Raw genomic sequence first — 27,981 nt, forward strand, 5'->3', positions numbered from 1 at the left:
ATTGCATAAACATTTCTAGCTTGTATGGTAGAGGTCATAAATATTTCTAGCTAATATAGTTCCTTGACTTATATTTCATGGTTGCCAAGTGGTTAAGATGTCTCTAAATGTTATAACAAGCCCATCACTGCCAAGGTTGTCAGTTTGAATCCTGTGTAGGGCAGTTACCAGGTATTAACTCCTGGTAGGTGGTTTTTCTCCACCTATACAAAAGGCATACCCTTGAAATCTTTTGTGAATTAACAAATGTGTTTACTTACCTGAGGAATTTTCAAATGTGATGACAAATGACCCAGTGGATATTTCTTTGACTTCGCTGACATCACCACCCCCACTTCTACGTCTATTTTCAAAGTAACATTCCAATGTATCACAGGTTGTCTTTTCTTGTGCCCCATACACAGACACACAATGAGATATTGGAACTTGTTCAGCTTCCAGAAAACTCTCATCCAATGGGCTTTGCTGGCAGGCATGCTTCAATTTTTCAAAATATAAAAATATAAAAAAAAAATCATATGTAGAGTTTGAAAATGACATATTTATTAGCTGCTGTTATTGGGGGTAGAGGCAACTGAATTTGCCAATGGATATACATTATCCTTTCCTCGATTCAAGGACTAGATTTTGTTTAAGTAATAATTGACCTTTTTCAAAATCCTTTGTAAGTTGACCTGATTAATTACCACAGCAACCAAAACATTTAAAAACAAAACAACCTTCCTACACATGATCACATGGTCCCTTCATTCATTCCTGTGTATTTATATCAAAGTTGATTAAGGGACTAAAGAAGATTAGTTAAGACATACAGACAGAAAGACATACTGAGTGTGTAACAGGGTGTTTCCGTATAGTCATCCATCTTTCCTTTACCCAATTTTTTCCATATCATCAAGAATAAATCTCTAATTCCTATAATTTTAATAAATTTACTTGCTTAAGATAATTCTGATAACATAAACATATAACATTTTAAATGTTGAAATTTATCTTAAGTCACAATAAAAGATAAATTTGTGGAACATATCAAATGCTATTAAGTACACAAACTGTTTTGATGTTTTGCTAGAAACTTTCTTCTATTTAAATCACTTTAGCAAATTATACTACCTGGGCAGCCATTAAATGAAACCAAGACTGTGCCATCTTCTTTTCCATATAAAAACTCGCTGGGTGTCTCCTGAACCTTTGACCTCAGAAAACTCTCAAGTGAATTTTGTGTTGTGGTTGTATTCATGTTCCTGAAGAAGATCTTCTCCTCGTAAAATTTAGAAGGCGCTGATTCTGACTCCTGGACCAGTTGCACAGTCAAAGGGCATTTGTCCAGTACATGTTGTCTGTCCAGAACCAGTTTGACAACTGAAAAAAAAAAGCAAATCATGAGTAAATTCATACTAATGTAACAATAAGAGCTGTTTTAGAACAGCAAAGCTCGCCTCTATAGGTTTGTTCATTTAATTAAGGTTATTTGTAACTCACCAAAATTATAAAATAGAGCAAAATACATAACATAACTTTCCAGCCCATTGAGCCTTTTGAAATTCTCAAAATCCAGCATTTTCCTCCATTTAAATGATTGTCTATATGCATAGTAGAAATTAATGTCAGTTGTGACTGATAACAGTATTATAACACTTGCACCAAAATCTTAACCTGGGATTTCCAACATGATGTCAAAGTGATTCTATAAGCCCCCATCTCTTCAAAGGCAAGCTAAAAAGCAGTAGCTATTACATATCCCTTTATCTTGAATCTAAAGAAAGTTATTGCGTTAAGTGGTAAATTTGCTCATGAGAATAATACCACACTTTATTTGCATATGTCACGTTAATAATAATGTTAATTGTAGATGATTTTATTGTGATAGAAACAGATCAATCAGGGTAATTGGATATGGAATTTATTTCACTCTGGTAAGTTATTCTTCAAAAGTCAAAACCGCCACTAACTAGTGTCTTTTGTAACTTTTAAAAACTAAGTCACTTGTGTGAAATAAGTTCCATAACCATCAACCCCTCATTGTGTAACCTATATTTATTTTGCATGTGCTTTTCACTAGACTAAACACCAAGGTCATATTGTTGAAATTTTTACCTTCAGCAGTTTCATAAGTAATGAAGATAACTCCATCTTTCTCTCGTTTTGATGCATTAAATTTTTCAATGTCGACTGGTTGACCTGCTGCTCTCCTGCTCTCAAAGTAGAGTTCTACTGTATCATCTGAAGTATGCTGACTCATCCCTCGTACTTCTATGGTACAGGAATTTTTCTGAATCCCAGCAGGGTTATCTCCCTCTATCAAAAGGAACATTTTGATTCTTTACATCTTAACTCAACTGGAGTATCTGCATGGTAGATCTTTCTCTCTAACATGTACTTTTCAGTGATCTTTCAAGCAAGTCATTTTTTTCCCCCAATACTTTGTTATTATTTTCTGCTTTGATGAGATGCAATTTCATAAATTTTGTAAGGGGGATTCTGAACAAGGGTCAATATCAATGTTGATTCAGAGGTCCGATACTACCAAAATATAGGAAGGACCACTAAAATGGTCATGGCTAGGGGTCCTGTGGACTACCAAACACCAATAGGTCCTAATTCTATCTATCAGATCAACAAGATGTAGACACATTTTTGGCCTGAGATGTAAAATCAAGAACAGTTGACACAATCACTTTAAAATAGAGGATATTATTATTGAAATATTTGTCTTTCATACTTTATACCGATACTTCACCAAAACAAAACAAATCATGCTGGCCAAAAAATAAAATATTATTGAGAATCAACACCTGCAAAAGGTCAATTAACTAAGCTAAGTGCTGAAAACTAGTGATTGTGACCATGCATTTTTTTCAAAACATGTACCTTCTTCTTTGACAATACATACCTCTTCTTTGACAATACATACCTCTTCTTTGACAAGACATTTACCTTCTTCTTTGACAATACATTTACCTTCTTCTTTGACAATACATTTACCTTGTTCTTTGACAAAACATGTACCTTGTTCTTTGACAAGACATTGAAAAAACATTTACCTTCTTCTTTGACAAGACATTTACCTTGTTCTTTGACAAAACATTTACCTTGTTCTTTTACAATACATTTACCTTCTTCTTTGACAATACATTTACCTTCTTCTTTGACAATACATTTACCTTCTTCTTTGACAATACATTTACCTTGTTCTTTGACAATACATTTACCTTCTTCTTTGACAATACATTTACCTTCTTCTTTGACAATACATTTACCTTCTTCTTTGACAATACATTTACCTTCTTCTTTGATAAAACATTTATCTCCTTCTTTGACAAGACATTTACCTTCACTGCCTGAGTTTCCAGCTGAATGTGGATCCTCCATTGTCTGTAAATGCTGTATAATCTTTTGCATGGTGTTTGACATGGCTGCCACATTAACAGCATCATTGGTTTCTTCCACTAAAACATGCTTCATTTCTTCAGCAGAAAGCCCAAATCCTGAGCTTGAAACCTCTAAAACAAATGGAAAGTCCTTTACTGAAAAGGATTGTTCTTTGAAGTTCTCCCTTATTTTGAGTTCAAAAAGCTTTGCAGATGAAGATTTTACTGACCAAACCTGAACATGTCTGGCCTCGTTCACTTGCCACACACAAATAATGCCTTCCTTCTGCAGTAAAGTGTCAATCAGAGATTTTATTTCTGGAACTGAAAGCAGCTTTTGCAGCATTGCTGATACTGGGAAGTTGAGTGTTTTAATCTCCCCAATTAACTTTTCCATCTCTTGCCGACATATTGTGATGTTTTCCTCTGTTCCGGTCCAGGATAATTTGGTATTGCAATCTTCTAGAACGGCACCAACATCGGGATACTGACCTTTAAGTCGATCAATGATCCCAAATGTTTTTAACAGGTGTCCTTGCAATGTTGACCTAAAACCTGTTTTCATGGTAATGATGTACAGCTTTGCCTTTGCCTTCATATATAACTGTTTAACCGTTTCGGTTTCGCCAGTTATAACAAGACAATTTGAATCTTTGTTGTAGAGAAGGTGAGCCCGATTTTGTACACCAGCAACTAATGGCAAAAGACAAGCCAGTGATTTCTGTAGTGGATCGTTGTTGTCATGGTTTCTGTTGCTATGGACCTTGTCACTATGCTCTCTGTTGTCATAGTCAGAGCCCTGGTTGCTAGCTTCATTTCCACTGTTACTATGTGTGGTACTGCTCAGCGGTGAAAGGTCGAAATTCACTTGACATAAATTTGGAAGAACTTTGGTTATAAATTTCCTCAATTTATCTCGACATTCCTCAATGGCGGTCTCATTTTTCACCAAGAGCTTAGCTACTAGTTTTCCATCTTTTTCCTCAAGAATGAATTTCCAGCCCTGCTCCCCAGCAATCTTTGCCAGTTCATGCTTACACAAGAAGTGTAGAACATGGCAATTGCCTTTGGGACAAAAACTCATCTTTTCTTTTTCTTCATCTTCTGGTTTCTCTATTTTTATTTTTATCACTGAACATGTTTTTTCTACAGAAAAACCTTTAGAATCTGTAATCAGAAGAAACCATTTCATAAACTAGTAAATATATCTTGAATGAATATCATTTTCATATTTCTATCGATGAAAAATTGAATACAATGTCACATTCAAAACAGCTACATTAAGAGCCTGATTTCATCCTGATGGACATTTCAGCATCATACATGATATGCTGGTTAGCATATCAAAACAGAGTCTTTACGAAAAAAATTAATTGCACTGTGAGTCAGATTACATATGTTAATATCCTCTACCAATAACTTTACTGATCTCTCTGTGTTAACATCCTCTACCAATAACTTTACTGATCTCCCTGTGTTAACATCCCTACCAATAACTTTTACTGTTAACATCCTCTACCAATAACTTTACTGATCCCCTGTGTTAACATCCTCTACCAATAACTTTACTGATCTCCCTGTGTTAACATCCTCTACCAATAACTTTACTGATCTCCCTGTGTTAACATCCTCTACCAATAACTTTACTGATCTCCCTGTGTTACATAACAATACTCTACCAATAACTTTACTGATCTCCCTGTGTTAACATCCTCTACCAATAACTTTACTGATCTCCCTGTGTTAACATCCTCTACCAATAACTTTACTGATCTCCCTATGTTAACATCCTCTACCAATAACTTTACTGATCTCCCTGTGTTAACATCCCTACCAACAACTTTACTGATCCCCCTGTGTTAACATCCTCTACCAATAACTGTACTGATCTCCCTGTGTTAACATCCTCTACCAATAACTTTACTGATCTCCCTGTGTTAACATCCTCTACCAATAACTTTACTGATCTCTCTGTGTTAACATCCACTACCAATAACTTTACTGATCTCCCTGTGTTAACATCCTCTACCAATAACTTTACTGATCTCCCTGTGTTAACATCCCTACCAATAACTTTACTGATCTCCCTGTGTTAACATCCTCTACCAATAACTTTACTGATCTCCTGTGTTAACATCCTCCTACCAATAACTTTACTGATCTCCCTGTGTTAACATCCTCTACCAATAACTTTACTGATCTCCCTGTGTTAACATCCTCTACCAATAACTTTACTGATCTCCCTGTGTTAACATCCTCTACCAATAACTTTACTGATCTCCCTGTGTTAACATCCTCTACCAATAACTTTACTGATCTCCCTGTGTTAACATCCTCTACCAATAACTGTTATCTGATCTCCCTGTGTTAACATCCCTACCAATAACTTTACTGATCTCCCTGTGTTAACATCCTCTACCAATAACTTTACTGATCTCCCTGTGTTAACATCCTCTACCAATAACTTTACTGATCTCCCTGTGTTAACATCCTCTACCAATAACTTTACTGATCTCCCTGTGTTACATCCCTACCAATAACTTTACTGATCTCCCTGTGTTAACATCCTCTACCAATAACTTTTTCTCCCTGTGATCTAACATCCTGTGTTACCAATAACTTTACTGATCTCCCTGTGTTAACATCCTCTACCAATAACTTTACTGATCTCCCTGTGTTAACATCCTCTACCAATAACTTTACTGATCTCCCTGTGTTAACATCCTCTACCAATAACTTTACTGATCTCCCTGTGTTAACATCCTCTACCAATAACTTTACTGATCTCCCTGTGTTAACATCCTCTACCAATAACTTTACTGATCTCCCTGTGTTAACATCCTCTACCAATAACTTTACTGATCTCCCTGTGTTAACATCCTCTACCAATAACTTTACTGATCTCCCTGTGTTAACATCCTCTACCAATAACTTTACTGATCTCCCTGTGTTAACATCCTCTACCAATAACTTTACTGATCTCCCTGTGTTAACATCCTCTACCAATAACTTTACTGATCTCCCTGTGTTAACATCCCTACCAATAACTTTACTGATCCCCCTGTGTTAACATCCTCTACCAATAACTTTACTGATCTCCCTGTGTTAACATCCTCTACCAATAACTTTACTGATCTCCCTGTGTTAACATCCTCTACCAATAACTTTACTGATCTCCCTGTGTTAACATCCTCTACCAATAACTTTACTGATCTCCCTGTGTTAACATCCCTACCAATAACTTTACTGATCTCCCTGTGTTAACATCCCTACCAATAACTTTACTGATCTCCCTGTGTTAACATCCTCTACCAATAACTTTACTGATCTCCCTGTGTTAACATCCTCTACCAATAACTTTACTGATCTCCCTGTGTTAACATCCTCTACCAATAACTTTACTGATCTCCCTGTGTTAACATCCTCTACCAATAACTTTACTGATCTCCCTGTGTTAACATCCTCTACCAATAACTTTACTGATCTCCCTGTGTTAACATCCTCTACCAATAACTTTACTGATCTCCCTGTGTTAACATCCTACCAATAACTTTACTGATCTCCTGTGTTAACATCCCTACCAATAACTTTACTGATCTCCCTGTGTTAACACTACCAATAACTTTACTGATCTCCCTGTGTTAACATCCCTACCAATAACTTTACTGATCTCCCTGTGTTAACATCCCTACCAATAACTTTACTGATCTCCCTGTGTTAACATCCTCTACCAATAACTTTACTGATCTCCCTGTGTTAACATCCTCTACCAATAACTTTACTGATCTCTCTGTGTTAACATCCTCTACCAATAACTTTACTGATCTCCCTGTGTTAACATCCTCTACCAATAACTTTACTGATCTCCCTGTGTTAACATCCTCTACCAATAACTTTACTGATCTCCCTGTGTTAACATCCTCTACCAATAACTTTACTGATCTCCCTGTGTTAACATCCCTACCAATAACTTTACTGATCTCCCTGTGTTAACATCCTCTACCAATAACTTTACTGATCTCCCTGTGTTAACATCCTCTACCAATAACTTTACTGATCTCCCTGTGTTAACATCCTCTACCAATAACTTTACTGATCTCCCTGTGTTAACATCCCTACCAATAACTTTACTGATCTCCCTGTGTTAACATCCTCTACCAATAACTTTACTGATCTCCCTGTGTTAACATCCTCTACCAATAACTTTACTGATCTCCCTGTGTTAACATCCTCTACCAATAACTTTACTGATCTCCCTGTGTTAACATCCCTACCAATAACTTTACTGATCTCCCTGTGTTAACATCCCTACCAATAACTTTACTGATCTCCCTGTGTTAACATCCTCTACCAATAACTTTACTGATCTCCCTGTGTTAACATCCTCTACCAATAACTTTACTGATCTCCCTGTGTTAACATCCTCTACCAATAACTTTACTGATCTCCCTGTGTTAACATCCTCTACCAATAACTTTACTGATCTCCCTGTGTTAACATCCTCTACCAATAACTTTACTGATCTCCCTGTGTTAACATCCCTACCAATAACTTTACTGATCTCCCTGTGTTAACATCCTCTACCAATAACTTTACTGATCTCCCTGTGTTAACATCCTCTACCAATAACTTTACTGATCTCCCTGTGTTAACATCCTCTACCAATAACTTTATCCCGTGTCACCTACCAAATAATCTCCCTGTGTTAACATCCTCTACCAATAACTTTACTGATCTCCCTGTGTTAACATCCTCTACCAACAACTTTACTGATCTCCCTGTGTTAACATCCCTACCAATAACTTTACTGATCTCCCTGTGTTAACATCCTCTACCAATAACTTTACTGATCTCCCTGTGTTAACATCACTACCAATAACTTTACTGATCTCCCTGTGTTAACATCCCTACCAATAACTTTACTGATCCCCCTGTGTTAACATCCTCTACCAATAACTTTACTGATCTCCCTGTGTTAACATCCTCTACCAATAACTTTACTGATCTCCCTGTGTTAACATCCTCTACCAATAACTTTACTGATCTCCCTGTGTTAACATCCTCTACCAATAACTTTACTGATCTCCCTGTGTTAACATCCTCTACCAATAACTTTACTGATCTCCCTGTGTTAACATCCTCTACCAATAACTTTACTGATCTCCCTGTGTTAACATCCTCTACCAATAACTTTACTGATCTGTTAACATCCCTACCAATAATTTACTGATCTCCCTGTGTTAACATCCTCTACCAATAACTTTACTGATCTCCCTGTGTTAACATCCACTACCAATAACTTTACTGATCTCCCTGTGTTAACATCCTCTACCAATAACTTTACTGATCTCCCTGTGTTAACATCCTCTACCAATAACTTTACTGATCTCCCTGTGTTAACATCCCTACCAATAACTTTACTGATCTCCCTGTGTTAACATCCCTACCAATAACTTTACTGATCTCCCTGTGTTAACATCCTCTACCAATAACTTTACTGATCTCCCTGTGTTAACATCCTCTACCAATAACTTTACTGATCTCCCTGTGTTAACATCCCTACCAATAACTTTACTGATCTCCCTGTGTTAACATCCTCTACCAATACTTTACTGATCCTGTTTAACTCCTACCTAACTTTACTGATCTCCCTGTGTTAACATCCTCTACCAATAACTTTACTGATCTCCCTGTGTTAACATCCTCTACCAATAACTTACTGATCTCCCTGTGTTAACATCTCTACCAATAACTTTACTGATCTCCTGTTAACATCCCTACCAATAACTTTACTGATCTCCCTGTGTTAACATCCCTACCAATAACTTTACTGATCTCCCTGTGTTAACATCCTCTACCAATAACTTTACTGATCTCCCTGTGTTAACATCCCTACCAATAACTTTACTGATCTCCCTGTGTTAACATCCTCTACCAATAACTTTACTGATCTCCCTGTGTTAACATCCTCTACCAATAACTTTACTGATCTCCCTGTGTTAACATCCTCTACCAATAACTTTACTGATCTCCCTGTGTTAACATCCTCTACCAATAACTTTACTGATCTCCCTGTGTTAACATCCCTACCAATAACTTTACTGATCTCCCTGTGTTAACATCCTCTACCAATAACTTTACTGATCTCCCTGTGTTAACATCCTCTACCAATAACTTTACTGATCTCCCTGTGTTAACATCCTCTACCAATAACTTTACTGATCTCCCTGTGTTAACATCCTCTACCAATAACTTTACTGATCTCCCTGTGTTAACATCATCTACCAATAACTTTACTGATCTCCCTATGTTAACATCCTCTACCAATAACTTTACTGATATCCCTGTGTTAACATACTCTACCAATAACTTTACTGATCTCCCTATGTTAACATACTCTACCAATAACTTTAGTGATCTCCCTGTGTTAACATCCTCTACCAATAACTTTACTGATATCCCTGTGTTAACATCGCTATTATCCAATAATGTAATTAAAAGCAACCATATATACAAACAAGAGGCCCATGAGGCCTTGACGGTCACCTGTGTGCTGCTACAGAAAAGCATTGCAAAGTTGGTTCAAATCTGTAAAAAGTATTTACGAATTAGAATAAACTTTAAAGTTGAACCTTTTAGAATTTTTTATTTTTTGTTTTTCATTTTGATAGTGTATCATGTTACCAAACCTTATGCTTAAAATTCCAATTTGCTTTGCCAATGTTAAACAACAAAACCAAACAAGAAGTCAGTCAATGTCAGTGATTTCATAAATTTCACTTTTTTAATCTATGAAGATTATTTGGTTCCATCAAATCTGTGAATTCAGAATAAAATTTTTGAAGTTTTAGCCTATTTGACCCCTTTTGGCCCTGCCCCTCTGGCCCCTGGGGGTCGGCCCGAGGCCTGGACAAATATGGATATGGTGTTAAAATTCTATTTCAGGCTAATAATTCTAACCAAATTTGACTAATTTCCTATGAAAACAAAGCAAATAAAGTTCATAAATGTGTTTTTCCTCTATAAACTATAGTAAATTTGACACCCTACCCAGGGGAAAATCCAGAGATCCCAGGGCAATGAGATTCACAATTTTTGTAAAGGTCCTTAAGACCTTCCAATCTATGAAGAGTATCAGGTTCCATCAAATCTGTGAATTCAGAGGAAGATTTTTGAAGTTTTAGCCTATTTGACCCTTTTTTGGCCCCGCCCCTAAGGCCCCTGGAGGTCAGCCAGGACTAATATGGTTATGACGATAAAATGCTATCTCAGACTAAACATTCTAACCCAGTTTTACTAATTTCCTATGAAAAATAAGCAAAAAACATTCATATATGTGTTTTTCCTATATAAACTATAGCTAACTTGACCCCCTCCCCAGGGGGAAACATGAGACCCCAGGGTCATATAATTCACAAATTTTGTGAAGGACCTTAAGACCTTTACATCTATGAAGAGTATTTTATTCTACCAGTTCCAGAATTTTAGAAGAAGATTTTTGAAGTTTTAGCCTATTTGACCCCTTTTGGCCCCGCCCCTAAGGCCCCTGGGAGGCAGTCATGGAAAATTTGTAAATAGAATTCAATGGCCATTTCATAGGGATAATTCTGACAACATTTGACTAATTTTCTATTATAAATGACCAAGTAATGCTCCAAAATGTGTTTTCACTATATAAACTATAGTAAACTTAACCCCCTCCCCAGGAGGAAACCTGAGACCCCAGGGTCATATAATTCACAATTTTTGTAGAGGGCCTTGAGACCTTTCTATCTATGAAGAGTATTTGATTCTACCACATGGAGGAGAAGATTTTTGAAATTTTAGTCAATTTTACCTCTTTTGGCCCCTCCCACAGCACCCTGGGGGGTGGGGGTCATATAATTCACAATTTTGATTGGCCTTATGCCTTAGAAGGTTTGTGCAAAATTTCATTGAAATTGCTTCAACGATTTTTGAGAAGAAGTCGAAAATGTAAATTGTTTACGAACACACGACGGACGACGCACGACGCACGACGACGGACAAAAGGCGATTAGAATAGGTCACTTGAGACTTCGTCTCAGGTGACCTAAAAACCTAGGGTTTGTACTACAGATACCTTTGTGTTGTAGAAATCTAGATGTTGTCTTTTTAGACTGAAGCTTGGTATCACTCATACTTGTAATGTGCTAAGATAGCAGAGGATTTCATGGATCAGTCATATCTAATATTTTAGAACTTCTGTGAAGAGAAAAGAGTTTTACTTTTATTAAAGAGAATCAAGCAGATTTACGACATTATAAGAAACATACATACATAGAGATTGGAAACTCATTCATTGTCTTTCTTGACAGGCAGAGGGACCTCTGGTTTATAGGCATTTCCCCTCGGATTACTTCTTTTAAGTGTATAATTTTAAACATGATATTCTTTTATCAATGCAAAGTTTAAATATTATATCTGATATGGCCAGATGTGACAATTAGCATGAAATTAAGCAATTTACATGGTTTTTCAAAAATCAGACATTCAAATCCAGAAGTACATTTTGTTTTATTAGTATACAAGTTAAAATATTATATATTTTTTTTTTTTTGCAAAATCATGCATTAACTCATATACCATCTGAAAATTATTGATTATTTTTAACATATCAAAGTCATTTTCCGGAATTGGACTATTTAAGAATATATCCAAAAAAACCTTAGCCACATACAGAGGTACATTTGCCGATTGTAAAAATGGTGGAGTTGCCAATCTCTATAATAAACGTTTCTGCATTAATCAATGAGACTATGTCATGCATTGCAATTTGCAGTGTTATAACCAGTGTATAATATTTTTACATATTTTTATTTACTTTTTCACATGTTTTGTTGCACTTCCTTATTTTTATTATGAATACTAAAACCAGTAAATAATTAATTGGTTTTATCATCAGAAAATTCCAGTTTGGGCTCACTGGGAGACCATTGGGCATTTAACCCTTAGTCCAATCAGTGTCCGATTAACTATTTTTATTTGACCAGCACCACAAATACTTTAGCAGTTCTAGTATGAAATAAAAGTTTCTTAGATAAATTGAACTGTTGAGTCCTTGATACAATCATATGCATATTTTAAAATGCACATGTACATGCAGAATGTACATGCAGAATCTTACACCCAGACTATCAGACCAAAGTGAAAGTACATATTGTATGGAAAGATAAACTATAAAATTTCATGTTTGACTATTAAACACAAAAGCATGAACTACGTGAACAAAATATAGGCCTACTTACATTAGACCTGTACATTATGATACTGTAATCTATACAACGCAAGTTACAACTTATAAATTTGTACTTCCCAACTCAACAGGACATGCAAAGAGCAGCCGAGGACGCATATATGCTACTGTACTTTCGTTTTCACTATATCAAAACAGTCATTATTTTAACATCACCAGAAAGACCAAGTTTCACATCAGTTTTAGTAAGGCTGTGTAGAAAATATATAATATATAAGGTTAAGTTACCTTCACATTATTGTTTTATTAAAAAACGAGGAAAAAACTCACTTACAGAATTGACCAATAGAATCATTTGTCTCATGTTCTTTAAGCAGATACCTGTGCGTGATCAAATTCGATCTTGCTGTTGAACATCTGATGATTGTCATTCCAAATAATGAATTGCTCAAACCAATTTACAACAACTCGAATACCTAGTAGTTCTGAAAAGGCATAGTAAGTATTTTAAACGAAGCATATTCACATATAACTCCTGTCGCCTGACTGGGTTGAGGGTATATCTTTCGATGTATCCTGTGATTTGATTGGACAGAGGGAGTTATTGGTATTTCTACTTTCGTTTCTGTCGAAACTAGGCGTCCATATTCGAAGAATAGCAAGGGACGATGTGACGCTCTTTGCAAATATGTCGAATAAATGGTGAGTTGACCAAAAACACCAAAAGCGAAGATATTTCAATTTTATCAAACAATTTGTCTTGTATCATTGAAATATTTCGATTAGAGACGGACTTAATAGTGTCAGTTTACAAATCCGTTTCCAAACCGAAAGTAGACTTCAAAGATTTTATTTGTCCTATGTCATACATTAATCAACGCATTATAAACTTATTTTTAATGTAATTTACTGTTCTTAATATTTTCAATCAACCGCAAAATGCGTTTGTCACATAAAACAGATAAATGGATTAATTTTAATCATGCACACAGTAGTTATCAATGTAAGTTAAGTGCTGCACCATGATTGCATTATTTTTTATTTTTGTCTTTGAGATACGTAATCTAAATCATTCTTCAAATCTATATTTTTACCTTTAGACACCTTAGCAGTGACTAGATATATATATTACTTCAATATATTTTTAGCTCGCCTATTCGAAGAAATAGGGGGAGCTAATGTTGTCACCCCGGCGTCAGCGTTGGCGTCCCATTTCACGTTAAAGTTTTTGAGCAAGTTTCTGTTTCGTCAATTGTTTAAGCTTAAGTCATCATAAATGTTTATGATTTTATTTTCCTAATGTGTATGGATGCTGAACGTGATAATACAACCAATTTGGGGCCCTTTAGGTTTTTTTTGAGTCTGTTAATTTGTCATATTTCCATGTTAAAGTTTTTGAGCAAGTTTCTATTTTGTCTATTGTTTAAGCTTAAGTCATCATAAATGTTTATGATTTTATTTTCCTAATGTGTATGGATGCTGAACGTGATAATACAACCAATTTGGGGCCCTTTAGGGGGTTTTTGAGTCTGTTAATTTGTCATATTTCCATGTTTAAGTTTTTTCACATAGACTCATAACATTGTCTGTGTTTACCATAAAAAATTTTATACTGCAAAAATAGACATTTCAACTTCTGTTGGAGGCAAAATAATATAGACTGAGGGCACTGCTTGATATTTTTAAATAGTAAATACTTGAACATCAACTTCTTCTGAATAGGCGAGCTTTGCTGTTCTCCAACAGCTCTTGTTATGTACATGCATTCATACAATGTACATATCAAAGCGGGTTTACATGTACAGACGTTCGCACATATTGAGTCACAATACTATAAATGTAGGAGGAAAAGACCTTTCGACTGCTTGACTTGTTAAACTTGGAGGCCCTTCCATAAAAACCTGATTTCACTGCCAATTGAGCTACCCTTGTCGCTGACGATTGATCTGATCCAGAATCATTAATTAATACACTTTACAAGTATATAAAAATTCTTATTAATACTTTTAATACTAGGTTTACCAACTTGTTCCCTATGGTAACGACAGTTACATGCACTGTGTATTTTTTGTTGATGAGGAGGAAAGGGTAAGCTAGCTGTATGCTTTTGGAGATTAAACATGCACTAAGGTCGTGGTTAACAGATACAGCTATATGATATATGTATACTGGAAATGTGGAAATTTTCGTGGGTGGTTAAATTTGCAATTTCCTTCAGTAAACTATAAGCGTGGAGGTTATTTTCGTGATCTAATGACCTCCAAGTAAATTATTAAAATAATTTGGTTACCTCTCTTAATTACTATTTGACAAGTCAAAAGATTATTACAGTTGGTGTATAATTGTAAAATATGAATACATATCATTATATTTACCGTTGTGGCTACTATTTATTAACGTTAAAGGGACAATTCAGTCTAAGAGAACATTAAAATTTGTACATATACCGGAAAAACCCAGTTCTAATGAAAATTAGATCAGTCGGTTTTACTGTAATATGCCTGAAAAGCCCATGGTTGTGACATGTGTGAAGATGTTCAGACTCGCTCGCTGTCCGCCATTACACATTGTGGTCGAACTTCTTGTATGTCGAACCCTGTCCCTTGCTCGTAGAGGAATGCAACTTTTGTCTAGAACTGCTCAAATCGCTATGACAGTAGTGTGTTTACCTTATTAGGTGAATTGTCTTGCCTAAAAATCATTTTATCACCTTCTCAGTGGTTATGTAGTTTATTTGTTTAACGTGCGTGACTTTGGCTTGGGTATGGGTACAGCGTCCATATTGTACTTGCTTAATCGTATTGATCAACGATTTGATATTTCAACGATATTAATTAAAATACTTAACAATGTCATGGAATTGGTCAATGTTTTACGTTAAATGTTTCATAAGAAATGTAGAACAATACATTAATGCTATATTTTGCTTCTTGGTTATGTAAAAGAATTAGCCTGAGTGAATTGTCCCTTTAATTGTCCCTTTATTCTGACCAATGTCACTCGTGCTTTTATACATACCTGCCATGCGGCGATCCGTGAACAACTGGATGTGGAATTGGCCGTTGGTCTATTGTTTTCTAATTATAAGATTTATGTTAGACAGAGAAGGTGTTATCCCTATATCGGTTGTTTGTTTGCCAATGAAAAGTGTTTTCCTACGGCCTGTCATAAATTAAGTGCTTGATTAAGAAATAGAATTACGGTAATTGGAATTTGTTACTTATATGCTCTTATGAATTAATTTCATCGTAAAATTTAGAAAATGTTTTGCATGGGGGAAATTTTTGCGATTGAGAGAACTTTGTGTAATTAGCGTAAATTTTCCCCTCATGTAAATTTCCACGTATACACAGTATATTGATATACCCTCCAGGTTCAGTTACTATCTGTTGAGCTTCCTTACATTTTACAATCTTATAAATCTCTTAACCTGTTTTCCAGTCTGCCTATTCAATTACAAGTCAATGTTGGGCAGCTTTGGAACATGTTAGGTCCACAATGGCCTGAAGCATGATTGTTGTTGCCTACATGAACATAGTGTAACCTAGCACAAGCCACATTGCATTATAATCACAATATTTTCACTAGAATGATTATGATTTGCATTGGTAGTTTTAGGGTAAGGGAACTTGCTTTTAGAGGAATAGTTACAATACAAACTTTTATAGGTATGTTGTAAATAAAATTAACAGCGGGGCAAAATATAATGCCTCAGTTAAATTTCGTATAGTAGAGTGTATTTCTGTTCATTGTCCTGAAAAAAACCTTTCCCGATATAGAATATATAAACTTAAATTATTATACAAATCACTTTAGATGGCCCAGATGAAAATATGCAAGGGTTCTTAGAGTGGGAGGAGACCCTTATGATCAGGCAGGTGACCCCTGACCTTTTCATGTCCATGCAGGAAATTGAACCTCCACCGTCTATTTGAAAAGTGAGTGGCTTAACCACTACACCACTCGATCACCCACTGATATAGAATGTACCTATAGATACCTGGAAGCAATGCACTATACATGTCTTATCCCTATGGAATAATTATATAAATTGGATAACTGAAAAAAAGCAGACTTTGAATTACAGATGTGTATATAGGTTCTACAAAGATGGACTGTGTTCGTCTTATACTGTAAAATGTTAGGTAATAGGTTGTCGTAACTACAGCATGGATTAAGGTAGAACTCCCTGTACTCCACAGTTACACGGAGTTGAAGATGCAGAATTTGTTGCAATATCCTTCTTCCGGCTCTTGTGTACAACTACACCAAGTTGAGGTACATCACCTAGCTATCACAGGTACCCTCTTCCGGCTCTTGTAGTACTGATATACACTGAGTTGAAGGTTTAGCATATGCATATAGTACCTTCAACATTCTTGTCTGTAATGTCATGGTATCAAACAGAATCACTTACCAAATATTATTTTCCGTTCAGTGTACACTTTTACATCAGAGTCAGTATGCATTGATATACTTCCTCTTCGGTTAATATCCATTACATACTTGTCATTTTGTCCATTACGCCTACATCAAGGATTTATTGTCATCTACGTCCTTGGTCCATGATGACATATACAGTTTACATTCTGTACATATATAGATTCCTTACTCAATCTCAGAATTCATGAAAGGCACGTCCTTGCACTAAGATCTATTCATATGGTAAGTATTAGTGACAGCACTAATCACCTTAAGCTCCGCCCACTGCTGGTTTCACTTCAGTAGTTTAGTTATATAGGTATACTACATAATAACTGGCAACTTTCGTTTTCATTTTTTGACACAGCCCAGAGATTTTGATATTGTACACCGAAATGGAGATTAAATAATTCCCTTTACAATGGTATCATTCATTTTTCACTGCCACGTCCTTGTGAAAAGTTATCAACTTACCTGTATTTTTCTCTCTATTTGACAATACGTAAGCCAAGCCAATTTAGGCCATCCCAGTGGGTGTGGTCTAATCTACCCATCTGACCAATCAATGACGAAGACTGCAAGCGCTTGTATGAACGCATGTTGTAATGATCAGTCGGTCATAGGAGTTCAGCCGTCGATGAGCCTCCTGTGGCGCGACACAATGTTTAATACCTGCACATGTAGTTTAAAACCGCACATTCAGGCCGCCACACCTACACACCAGTTTGTGTCAAGAACAGTGCGCTGGTGACCTACACAATAAGTTTGAAAGCTAAATAGTAATCCCAGAGGTTAAACACCAAGCGGAATACTTGAACATCAAATTTGGAACCTAAACATAAAGTTTGTCAGGTCTACACAAAACAGCCATAAGTAAACATGGTATGAAAACAGCTCAATGGGAGAACTTTTTAGAACACTTTAGGTCTACCATTGCTTCTAGCCCGAGATACTCTGGCCCTGACACCAGACTTAGACATTATAACAGATAGATGTCTGGCGTAGGGCCAGAGCGCAGTAGTACTCGAAAACCTGGAATAAGCCGACACCGTTTGGTATCGGGTCAGGTCATCTCCGATTCAGACTGACCACCGAGAAGCATCACTAACCTTAGTCTATTAAACAGATGAATATTATATCTACCCAAATATGGCAATCCGTTGAGATTAAAGGTGATTTGCATACTATGAGAAAATGGCGACAACGACGAGGGAAATTTAAAGTTGCGGAAAAGAAACTACTGTGTTGACACTATAGAACGTGCATATGTGATGAAATTGATGACTGTGAGTAGATAAATTATTCATTTGTTGAAAAGACCAAGGTAAGTGGCGATTCTCGGTGGTAATATTCTGTAAGAAGTCTGAATCGGAGATGACCTGGCCCGATACAAAACAGTATCGGCTTATTCTAGGTTTTCGAGTACTACTGCGCTCTGGCCCTACGCCAGACATCTATCTGTTATAATGTCTAAGTCTGGTGTCAGGGCCAGAGTATCTCGGGCTACCAGTGCTTCTTGGTCTAAACCCTCTTCCAGCTCTTGTAGTTCTTGCCTACACCGAGTTGGGGGTTATATAGACTGGCCACCAGTCTCTAGAATATTTGAAAAAAATCACTCAAATTTGGCTTGATTATTTTTGTCTCTACTACATGCCTGATTCTAAATTTTAAACTAGGGGGAGATAATCTAGTTAAGAATTCTGCTGAAAAAGTCTTATCAGCAACTTAGGGTCTGGTGGTCTAGAGGTTATAGAACAGGTCATATTATTTTCCTCTCGTCCGACTCTTGTAGCTTGGCTTATACACATACAAGTATCCATAAGCAACTCAATCATGCTACACCGAGTCCTTCCGTCTGTCCGTCCGTCAACATTTCCTTTAAATCGATACTAGTCATAGAGTTCTACATGGATTGTAACCAAATTTGGCCTCTAACATCCTTGGGGGAAGGGGAACAGAACTTGTATGAATTTGGGCTCTGACCCCCCGGGGGCAGGAAGGGCCGGGCCCAATAGGGGAAATAGAGGTAAATCCTATAAATCACTACTTGTCCTAGAGTTCTGTGTGGATTGTAACCAAATTTGGTCACAAACATCCTTGGGAGAAGGGGAACAGATCTTGTATAAATTTTGGCTCTGACCCCCTCGGGGCAGGAGGGGCGGGGCCCAATAGGGGAATTAGAGGTAAATATTCAAATTCCTTCAGAAAAGAAACAGTGAACCAGTATTCACAACAGTACTTGGCATTACAAACCAGGTGAGCGATACAGGCCCTCTAGGCCTCTTGTTTAGTGTATTATGTGTAAAATTTACTTCATCATACATAAGAAATATTCATGAACGTAATTGCTTATACACTTGTGATATATTGCATGCATTATATTCATATCATTAAATTTGTAGAACTAGTTTTGCCATACAGTTATTTATTGGAGTATGAAACTTGTATTGTAGGTATGTAATTCTCAAAAACTGGTAAATTTTGATAGTGAATAACATAATGAAAAGATTTTCTTGATTCAGTTGTCAGTATGAAAATTAAAGCATAAAACCTTAAAGGTAGGAATTTAAAGACTACAAAACTGAAATTTATCTTGTACATAGATATAATCTTCAGGTCATATTCGATGCATACAACGAACAATATGGGTGGTTGGTTGCCTATCTTGACCAAGAAAATGCTCCTACAAAACGAGGCCGCATCACCAAACGGAAGCGTGCAACAAAATATCAGATAGAAGTGACAGTCTTGCCACGGCATGTTTAGTAAAAAAACAACAACAATAAATTGAAGTGCGATGGATTGTTTATACATATCATATAATCTATAACACTTTTTTTCTCACACATTTTCGTTCAGCCATTGTGTTTACTTTTAGTGCGTAACAATGCGCATGCACGAAACCTGACAACACAATTCATCGCAGCTTCATTTGCATACTAGCCTGTCAACCTGACATCGTAATAAATCAAGGATTTCCTTCAATTTTGTATTCAAGACATTTGAAAATATGAAAATTAGAAAATATTTATTTGGTTGGGCGAAACCTACCTTTAATAAAAGTCATGGATATATTGAATGTATATCAAAAATTACTTTATTCTTGTTATGTCCATAGGACACTTCTGAATTGTTAGAGGAAAGGCAAGAAAAGTTTTAAATAATGTGGTCATATTGTTCTCATCTGTAATATATTGTTAGGTCATCTGACCCGAAGGGTCAGGATGACCTATAGTCGTCATGTTTTGTCCGTCGTCCGCTGTGCGCCGTCTGCCGTGCGTTAACTTTTCACATTTTGAACTTCTTCTCAAGTTCTACAAGTGCGATTTAACTGAAACTTACATGAAATGATCCTGACATGGTCCCGACAAAGTGTTGGTATTTTTCGGGTTGATCCGAAATTCAAGATGGCTGCCACAGCTGCCATCTTGAAAACACATTTTGAACTTTTCAAGTTCTACCGGTGCGATTTGGCTGAAACTTGCATGAAATGATCCTGACATGGTCCCGACAAAGTATTGTTACATCTCTGGTTGATCCAAAATCGAAGATGGCTACCATGACACTATATATAATGAATTTCCTATATGTTAAGGCCCTTGGGCCTCTTTTTAAAATAAAATTTGTTGAAAGAAATTGAAAATGATCCTGTCATGGTCCTGACAAAGTGACACCATATATAATTAATTTTACTATTGCCAAGGTAGTCAGACAACCGTTAAGGCCCTTTGGGCCTCTTGTTTATATAAAGAATCCAATAATAATTTAACAGTAAAGCAACAACAGTATACTGCATTAGATGTTGCTGACCAATTTTTTAGCTCACCTGGCCCGAAGGGCCAGTGATCTTATGTAATGGCGCGGCGTCCGTCGTCCGTCAACTTTTCACAAAAATCCCTACTAGTCATAAAAGGCTGAATGGATTTTCACCAAATTTGGTCTGAAGCTTCCTTTGGTGAAGGGGAACCAGTCTTGTATAAACGCTGACCTTGCCCCCAAGGGGCCTGAGGTTGGGGCCAATAAGGGAAATATAGCAAATTCTTTCAAATCCTTCTTCTTCTGTAGGAATGAAGGGATTTAGTTCTTAAATTTGCTCTTAAGCTTCTGTGGGTGAAGTGAAACAATCTTGTATAAACGCTGACCCTGGCCCCCCAGGGGCCTGAGGGGTGGGGCCCAAAAAGGGGAAATACAGCAAATTCTTTTAAATCCTTCTTCTTCTGTAGCAATGAAGGAATTTAGTTCTAATTTAATCTGAAACTTCCTTGGGTGAATTGAAACCAATTTTGTAGAAATGGTGGGGTTGTTCCCCCAGGGGCCTGAGGGGTGGGGCCCTATTGGGGAAATATAGCAAATTCTTTAAAATCCATCTGTAGAAATAAATAGATTAAGTTTAATTCTAAAGCCTTCAAGTTGGTAGCTTATGTTCTTAGTTTGAAACAGGTGAGTGATACAGGCCCAATGGGCCTCTTGTTTATTTAATAACATATTAGTGTTTCTTGTTGAAGGGTTTTGACGAGATGAATCAATTGTGATGTAAAGAAAAACTTGAACAACAGTAAAACATGGCTGAAGGAGGGTATCAATGGACTCCTCTCCAAGAAAAATGGACTCCTCCCCGTTCAGGTAAATATGGTGATAAAATAATCTTGGGATCACAAAATGTTGTAAAACCCTCGGCTAGCCTCGAGTTTTACAATATTTTGAGACCCTCGGGTAGAATATCCATGTATCCTTCATATCCACATATGAAAAAGTCTTATATTATCATTGTTCTAAAATTAATTTTTAATGATAAAATTGAATCCTAATCAGTTAAAATTTTGCTATTTGACTTTAAAAGGATTTATTATTTTCTTATCTGTAAACTCTTTACCACCTAGAATTGTACATGTATATACACCTTTTCTAATACCCCGCCTTATGTGACAGGTTATTATATCCCTAACATTAATTCTGTATTTTTATCTGACAATATATAAGCAGGTGCAAAATATAACAACAAGAGAAAATATATCATAACAGTAATAAATGTCTTTGGTTTCCAGACAAGTGTGTCCATGCATGTTATTGGCGCTCTTTTGTAAGAAAAACAAAAATAAAATGAAATGTTTACAATATTGGTCTGGAAATGCACATGCTTGACCTGGAAGGAATTACTCAGCATGTTTGAAAAATTCTTTTTACTCTTCTCAACTATGCCAACCAATTTCTGTTTTCTAATAATCATTAATAACAAATTTCTGATATTTGCCATTTTGTTTAAAAGCTCAATATACATTTAGTAGAGATTTGTAAAAACTTTCATATCAGAAATTAATCGGCGTTCTGTGAATTGAGGGTATCAGCTGATGTTGTTTCCCAAAGTAATTGCTCCTGTGACATACACACTGAAAGCTGTTAATGATAGTTATTAAACATGAATCAGAAAGACATGGATATACATCAATCCTGAACCACTACCATTGGATGGTCTTATTAATGTGGTATTTTGATTTCAATTTTGATTTCAATCTAATTAAAATACAGATCCTTACAACCACTCCGTTCAATAGAGGATCTGACAATATCCCATGAGGGGTCACGTCCAGATGACCTTTATACCACTTGTACTACAGGTCAAATCCATTTTCTACATACAGTAAAACCCCTATAACTCGAACTGCAGGGGACCAGGTCAATAGTTCGAGGAATACAGGTTATTCGACTCATCCGAGGTTGTTCAAGGTCGACAGTTAAAATGTCCGGTTTCAAACTATAACAAACAATGCGCGGCAATGACATTTTAATTACCCTATCTTTCAGCATTTTGGATTTCTTTATTTAAGTGTTGTATTGATAGCAATATTACGATTATATAAGATTATTACGAGAGAAACATCAATAACTTAATGCCTTTTCTGAAATATTTAAATATAGTTAGCATCAAACAACGACTTGCGATCGTGTAGGTAGGTAATAATGACACCGTTAATCTCTTAATTACCTCAAGGCTTGACACGCCAACTGTATAAACACAAGATCGTGAGCAATTATCCATGTCGGTCGGTGCAGTCAGGTGTGACACAGGTAAAAAAATCTCAAGGGCCGAACACCTGTTCGACGAATACATGGGTAAATACTATGTATTTGATGCAACAAGGACATATTTCTGTTCGAGAAATAAGGGGTATTTGACGAATAGCTGTTCGAGCTATCCGGGGTTTTGTTACTTAGATTATATAGAGAGACGGTCGGGACCGTACGACCAGTTCGACGAATAGGGGGTATTCGAGGAATCCGGGTTCGAGTTAGAGGGGTTTTACAGTATTACCAAATCACTTGACAACGCCATTTTGCACCAATATACATATACAAATAGCTTTGTTGTGCTGTCTGGGCAAGATAACTATGCACATGGATATAATTCTGACATACTTGCAAACTATTTCATCCCTTTAATTTCACTGTCAAGATTTTGCAAGCAACAGTATGATTGGCTATTTCCAAAGGTCACATTGAGATGACCCCTAATGGGATTTTCTCAGATCCTCTTATCCAACGTAGTGGTAATGAGGATCTGTATTTTAATCAGATTGACTTTGATTTAAACATACTTTTATATTTTTTTGTAAAAACTTAATTCTATTTTTAGCTCACCTGACCCGAAGGGCCGGTGAGCTTATGTCATGGCGCGGCGTCCATCATCCGTCCATCCGTCCGTTGTCTGTCCATCAACATTTGCTTTAAATCGCTACTAGTAAAAGAGTTCTGGATGGATTGTAACCAAATTTGGCCAGAAACATCCTTGGGGGAAGGGAAACGGAACTTATATAAATTTTGGCTCTGAACCCCCGGGGGCAGGAGGGGCGGGCCCAATAGGGGTAAAAGAGGTAAAACATATAAATCGCTACTTGTCCTAGAGTTCTGCGTGGATTATAACCAAATTTGGCCATAAACATCTTTGGGGGAAGGGGAACAGAACTTGTATAAATTTTGGCTCTGACCCCCCGGGGGCAGGAGGGGCGGGGCCCAATAGGGGAAATAGAGGTAAATCCTATAAATTGTTACTTGTCCTAGAATTCTGCATTGATTGTAACCAAATTTGGCCAGAAACATCCTTGGGGGAAGGGGAACAGAACTTTTATAAATTTTAGCTCTGACCCCGCGGGGGCAGGAGGGGTGGGGCCCAATAGGGGTAATAGAGGTAAAACATATAAATTGCTACTTGTCCTACAGTTCTGCATGGATTGTAACCAAATTTGGCCAGAAACATCTTTGTAGGAAGGGGAACAGAACTTGTATACATTTTGGCTCTGACCCCCATGGGGGAATTAGGGGTGGGGCCTAATAGGGGAAATAGAGGTAAATCTTATGAATTGCTACTTGTCCTACAGTTCTGCATGGATTGTAACCAATATTTAAATTTTGGCTCTGATCCCCCGGGGGCAGAAGGGGTGGGGCCCAATAGGGGAAATAGAGGTAAATCCTATAAATCGCTACTTGTCCTAGAGTTCTGCATGGATTGTAACCAAATTTGGCCAGAAACATCCTTGGGGGAAGGGGAACAGAACTTGTATAAATTTTGGCTCTGATCCCCCTGGGGGCAGGAGGGACGGGGCCCAATAGGGGTAATAGAGGTAAATCCTATAAATTGCTACTTGTCCTATAGTTCTGCATGGATTGTAACCAAATTTGGCCAGAAACATCCTTGGGGGAAGGGGAACAAAACTGGTATAAATTTTAGCTCTGACTTCCGGGGGCAGGAGGGGTGGGGCCCAATAGGGGAAATAGAGGTAAATCCTATAAATCCCTACTTGTCCTAGAGTTCTGAATGGATTGTAACCAAATTTGGCCAGAAATATCCTTGGGGGAAGGGGAACAGAACTTGTATAAATTTTGGCTCTGACCCCCCCGTGGGCAAGAGGGGTGGGACCCAATAGGGGAAATAGAGGTAAATCCTATTAATCGCTACTTGTCCTAGAATTCTGCAAGGATTGTAACCAAATTTGTCAGAAACATCCTTGTGGGAAGAGGAGCAGAACTTGTATAAATTTTGGCTCAGACCCCCCTGGGGCAGGAAGGGCGGGGCCCAATAAGGGAAATAGAGGTAAATCCTAAAAATTGCTACTTGTCCTAGAGTTCTGCATGGATTGTAACCAAATTTGACCAAAAACATCCATGGGGTTAACAGAATTCGTATAAATTTTGGCTTTGACACCCTGGAGCAGAAAGAGTGGGGCCCAATAGGGGAATTAGAAGTAAATTTCCAAATTCCTTCAGAAAAGAAACAATGAACTTATATTCAGAACATTACTTGGCATTACAAACCAGGTGAGCGATACAATAAATAATGGCCCTCTGGGCCTCTTGTTCAATACACATAGCCATATTTTTTTTTTAATTTTTAATTCCTGTAAAGGATAGGAATAGGTCAGGGGTCATGTGCCCTGTCACTCAGGTTTTCTCTGGGAACTCTGGTTTTCTCCCATCCTTAAGAATACATCTGGTCATCGATTTACTGGTATATGAACATTACATTTGATGTTAAACAATCTAAGTCATTGTTTATATATATATAGACAGGACCAGGACCATATTGCCATTAATTGGTAATTAGCAGTTGTGACCTGTGAGCCTCATATAATCAAACTGATCATCTGGCTATTATTGTTACATAAAATAATGAAATACATGTATGTGTTCACTATAAACACGCTTTGCTGTTTTGTTGTTTGCAGGTCCCTCCCACACAGACCAAGTTGATAGAGTTTGGACCTCAAACAGGGTGTACATTATGAAAAAGAAAAGCAATTTAACAGGATATTTTGATCTACAGGATGACATTTGCCTGATACAGTTCTTGTTCAAACACTATAAGGATGATCTCACCAAACCTAATGGCTGGGAATATGAGAACCACAATGGAGTGCCTTATATTTATATTTCAAATGATGGCTTTGTTGAAAAGTGCTTAGAAAATGTTAAAGAATGGATTTCAAAATTTCAAAACCTCATAGAGGTTAGAAAATTGGAGCTATCATCTGGAAATACTGAATATTCACTTCAGAGATCCCTTTCATATCTAACTCCTGAATGTATAGATGGTAAAGCTGATGTATTCTATGATGAGAGTCATGACTGTTTATATATAGTGGGTTTCCACCAAACTGTTTATGACATTTTCAGAAAAACAAAAGCCGCCATTCAAAATGAAGAAATGACGAAGAAAGCCAAAGAAAATGTTATACATCTAGATTCTAAATCCCATGGAATTCTTCTCAGAGAATTCGGATTTCTAGATAAGCTGAGACGAGATTTTCCAAATGATTCAATTCGTCTGTTGGACTGCAACACAAAAGTCATATATACAGGAGCACAGAATGACGCTGAGAAGTGCAGAAAAGCGATTGCCCAGTTTATCAGTGGAATATGTACAGAAATACTTAAAATGTCACCAGTTAAAACAGGGCTTCTTTCCAAACCTGGAGTGAAAACCTATGTTAACGAAGCATTGCAGGCAAACAAGATACCCTGTGTATGGGAAGTTGTGTCATCCGGACAACTACAGCTAATGTGTTCACAAAAGAAAGACTTGGAGGAAGCTCATGTCAAAATAGAAGAAAATATCAAAGAAGAAGTCTTGTCAGCGAGAGAGTATACACAGCTGAGAGAAACTTCGTCAAAAAGGTTTGGATTGAATGAATCACAACTTGGGAAAGTCTTTGTTAGACATACAAAAGAAAACACCCATGTGGCAGCTACCACAGATGTTATGGATCATATAATACGATGGTTGCAATCAACTTACCCAGATGAATCTGATGGTAGTGAACATCACCGGCAATCTGCTGCCAAGGAGTCAAAGAAGTTACCTGAGAGATTACAAGTTCAGGAGTTAGACCTGGAATTGTGGAAAGCTTTGAGTATAGCTGACGCTTGTAGTAAAGTTCCAGAACGACGTTGTACCATTGAAAATAACTGTTTTGTGATTGAAGCATTGGAAGGGGATTTGACAAAGATTGTAGAGGAAATAAAGGAGATCCTTGACAGGGTAAAGAAAGCCAAAGTCACTGTATCATTACAGTCAGATTGTGCTGCTCTCCTCAGAAATAAGGAAGCAGAACATTATGTTAATCAGGAGCTTGGTAAGAAACATCTAAGATGTGTCTGGAAAATTGGATCAAATGGTGATACTGTTGATGTATACACACTTCCTGTGAAAGAAGCAGTGAATGCTGGGAAGATCATTGATGAAAGTGTATCCTTAGTGTCTCTAAGCAAGAAATTTACCCATGTAAAAAGACTCTTAGAAGAAAAGGATGTCATGAAGGTGCGACAAAAGCACCATGGAAAAGTCAATATATTTTCCAAAACCGATGATGTATGTTTAGTTGCAACAGCAGATGCCATGAAAGACATTCTCCCTGTGATGAAAGCATTTCATGAAGAACTCAACACTTCAGTTTCAGTGCTGCTGGAAATGCCAGAAGGAATTTGTAGGTTTGTCCTTGAGAGAAATCCAAAGTTTGTAAAAAAACTGCAAGAAGATTTTGGTATCGAATTAAGACCGACAGGAAACAAAAATCAGATTGAGATATTTGGACGAAGACAAAATATTGACATTGCAAAATCTGTTTTAGAAAAAGAAACTGGTGAAATTCAAAGTGACTCTGAAACAATGATGTTTCTTCCAAATGTTCTTGCAACTGAACGTGAACAGTCCAAATTTGAGGCTGTTAACCATTGTTATATATCTGTGGAAAAAGAAATAGTTGCCAAGAAACCTTGTCCATCACATACCTGGATTGTGAGTAAATCTCCATACATGATGTTGGTCCCGGGAAACATAACAGAGGCAGATGTTTATGCTGTGATGTGTCCTGTAGATCGTCGTATGAATCCTATTGGAGCTGGAAAGGACATAATGATGTGTGGTAAGAATTGTGTAGATTATTTACATCTAGCATATCTATAAGGAGTACTTGATGATTCCTA

General features: G+C 36.9%; 2 protein-coding genes across 3 annotated transcripts in view; one reads left to right on the forward strand and one right to left on the reverse strand.

The window, feature by feature from the left end:
* LOC138319164 (uncharacterized) overlaps window positions 1-13,158 on the reverse strand; it is a 169,700-nt gene extending 156,542 nt beyond the window's left edge. Inside the window, exons 1-6 of one of the 2 annotated variants that reach the window (XM_069262118.1) lie at window positions 12,920-13,158; window positions 11,473-11,594; window positions 3,333-4,538; window positions 2,098-2,298; window positions 1,114-1,362; window positions 261-494 (exon numbers count right to left, since the gene is read on the reverse strand). In XM_069262118.1, coding sequence (XP_069118219.1) covers window positions 261-494; window positions 1,114-1,362; window positions 2,098-2,298; window positions 3,333-4,538; window positions 11,473-11,530 — 1,948 coding nt within the window. In that variant the 5' untranslated portion in view covers window positions 11,531-11,594; window positions 12,920-13,158. Of the gene's footprint in view, window positions 1-260; window positions 495-1,113; window positions 1,363-2,097; window positions 2,299-3,332; window positions 4,539-11,472; window positions 11,595-12,637; window positions 12,831-12,919 lie in introns of those variants that run through there. The other variant, XM_069262110.1, reaches the window with a different exon arrangement.
* A 49-nt stretch (window positions 13,159-13,207) lies between these two features.
* LOC138315413 (uncharacterized) lies at window positions 13,208-27,961 on the forward strand. Its single transcript, XM_069256461.1, has 3 exons — window positions 13,208-13,287; window positions 21,513-21,630; window positions 25,725-27,961. Exons 2-3 carry the CDS (start codon window positions 21,570-21,572, stop codon window positions 27,959-27,961), a joined length of 2,298 nt encoding a protein of 765 aa, XP_069112562.1. The 5' UTR covers window positions 13,208-13,287; window positions 21,513-21,569.
* Window positions 27,962-27,981: the final 20 nt, after the last annotated feature.

This window comes from Argopecten irradians, chromosome 1 (genome assembly GCF_041381155.1).
Source record: "Argopecten irradians isolate NY chromosome 1, Ai_NY, whole genome shotgun sequence".
NCBI lineage: Eukaryota > Metazoa > Mollusca > Bivalvia > Pectinida > Pectinidae > Argopecten > Argopecten irradians.

Bases quoted from the DNA above. Each gene is read 5' to 3' on its own strand.
- LOC138315413 (XM_069256461.1), top strand. From the start codon at position 21,570: ATGGCTGAAGGAGGGTATCAATGGACTCCTCTCCAAGAAAAATGGACT. The intron at 21,631-25,724 runs GTAAATATGGTG...TGTTGTTTGCAG, and splicing joins ATGGACTCCTCCCCGTTCAG to GTCCCTCCCACACAGACCAA.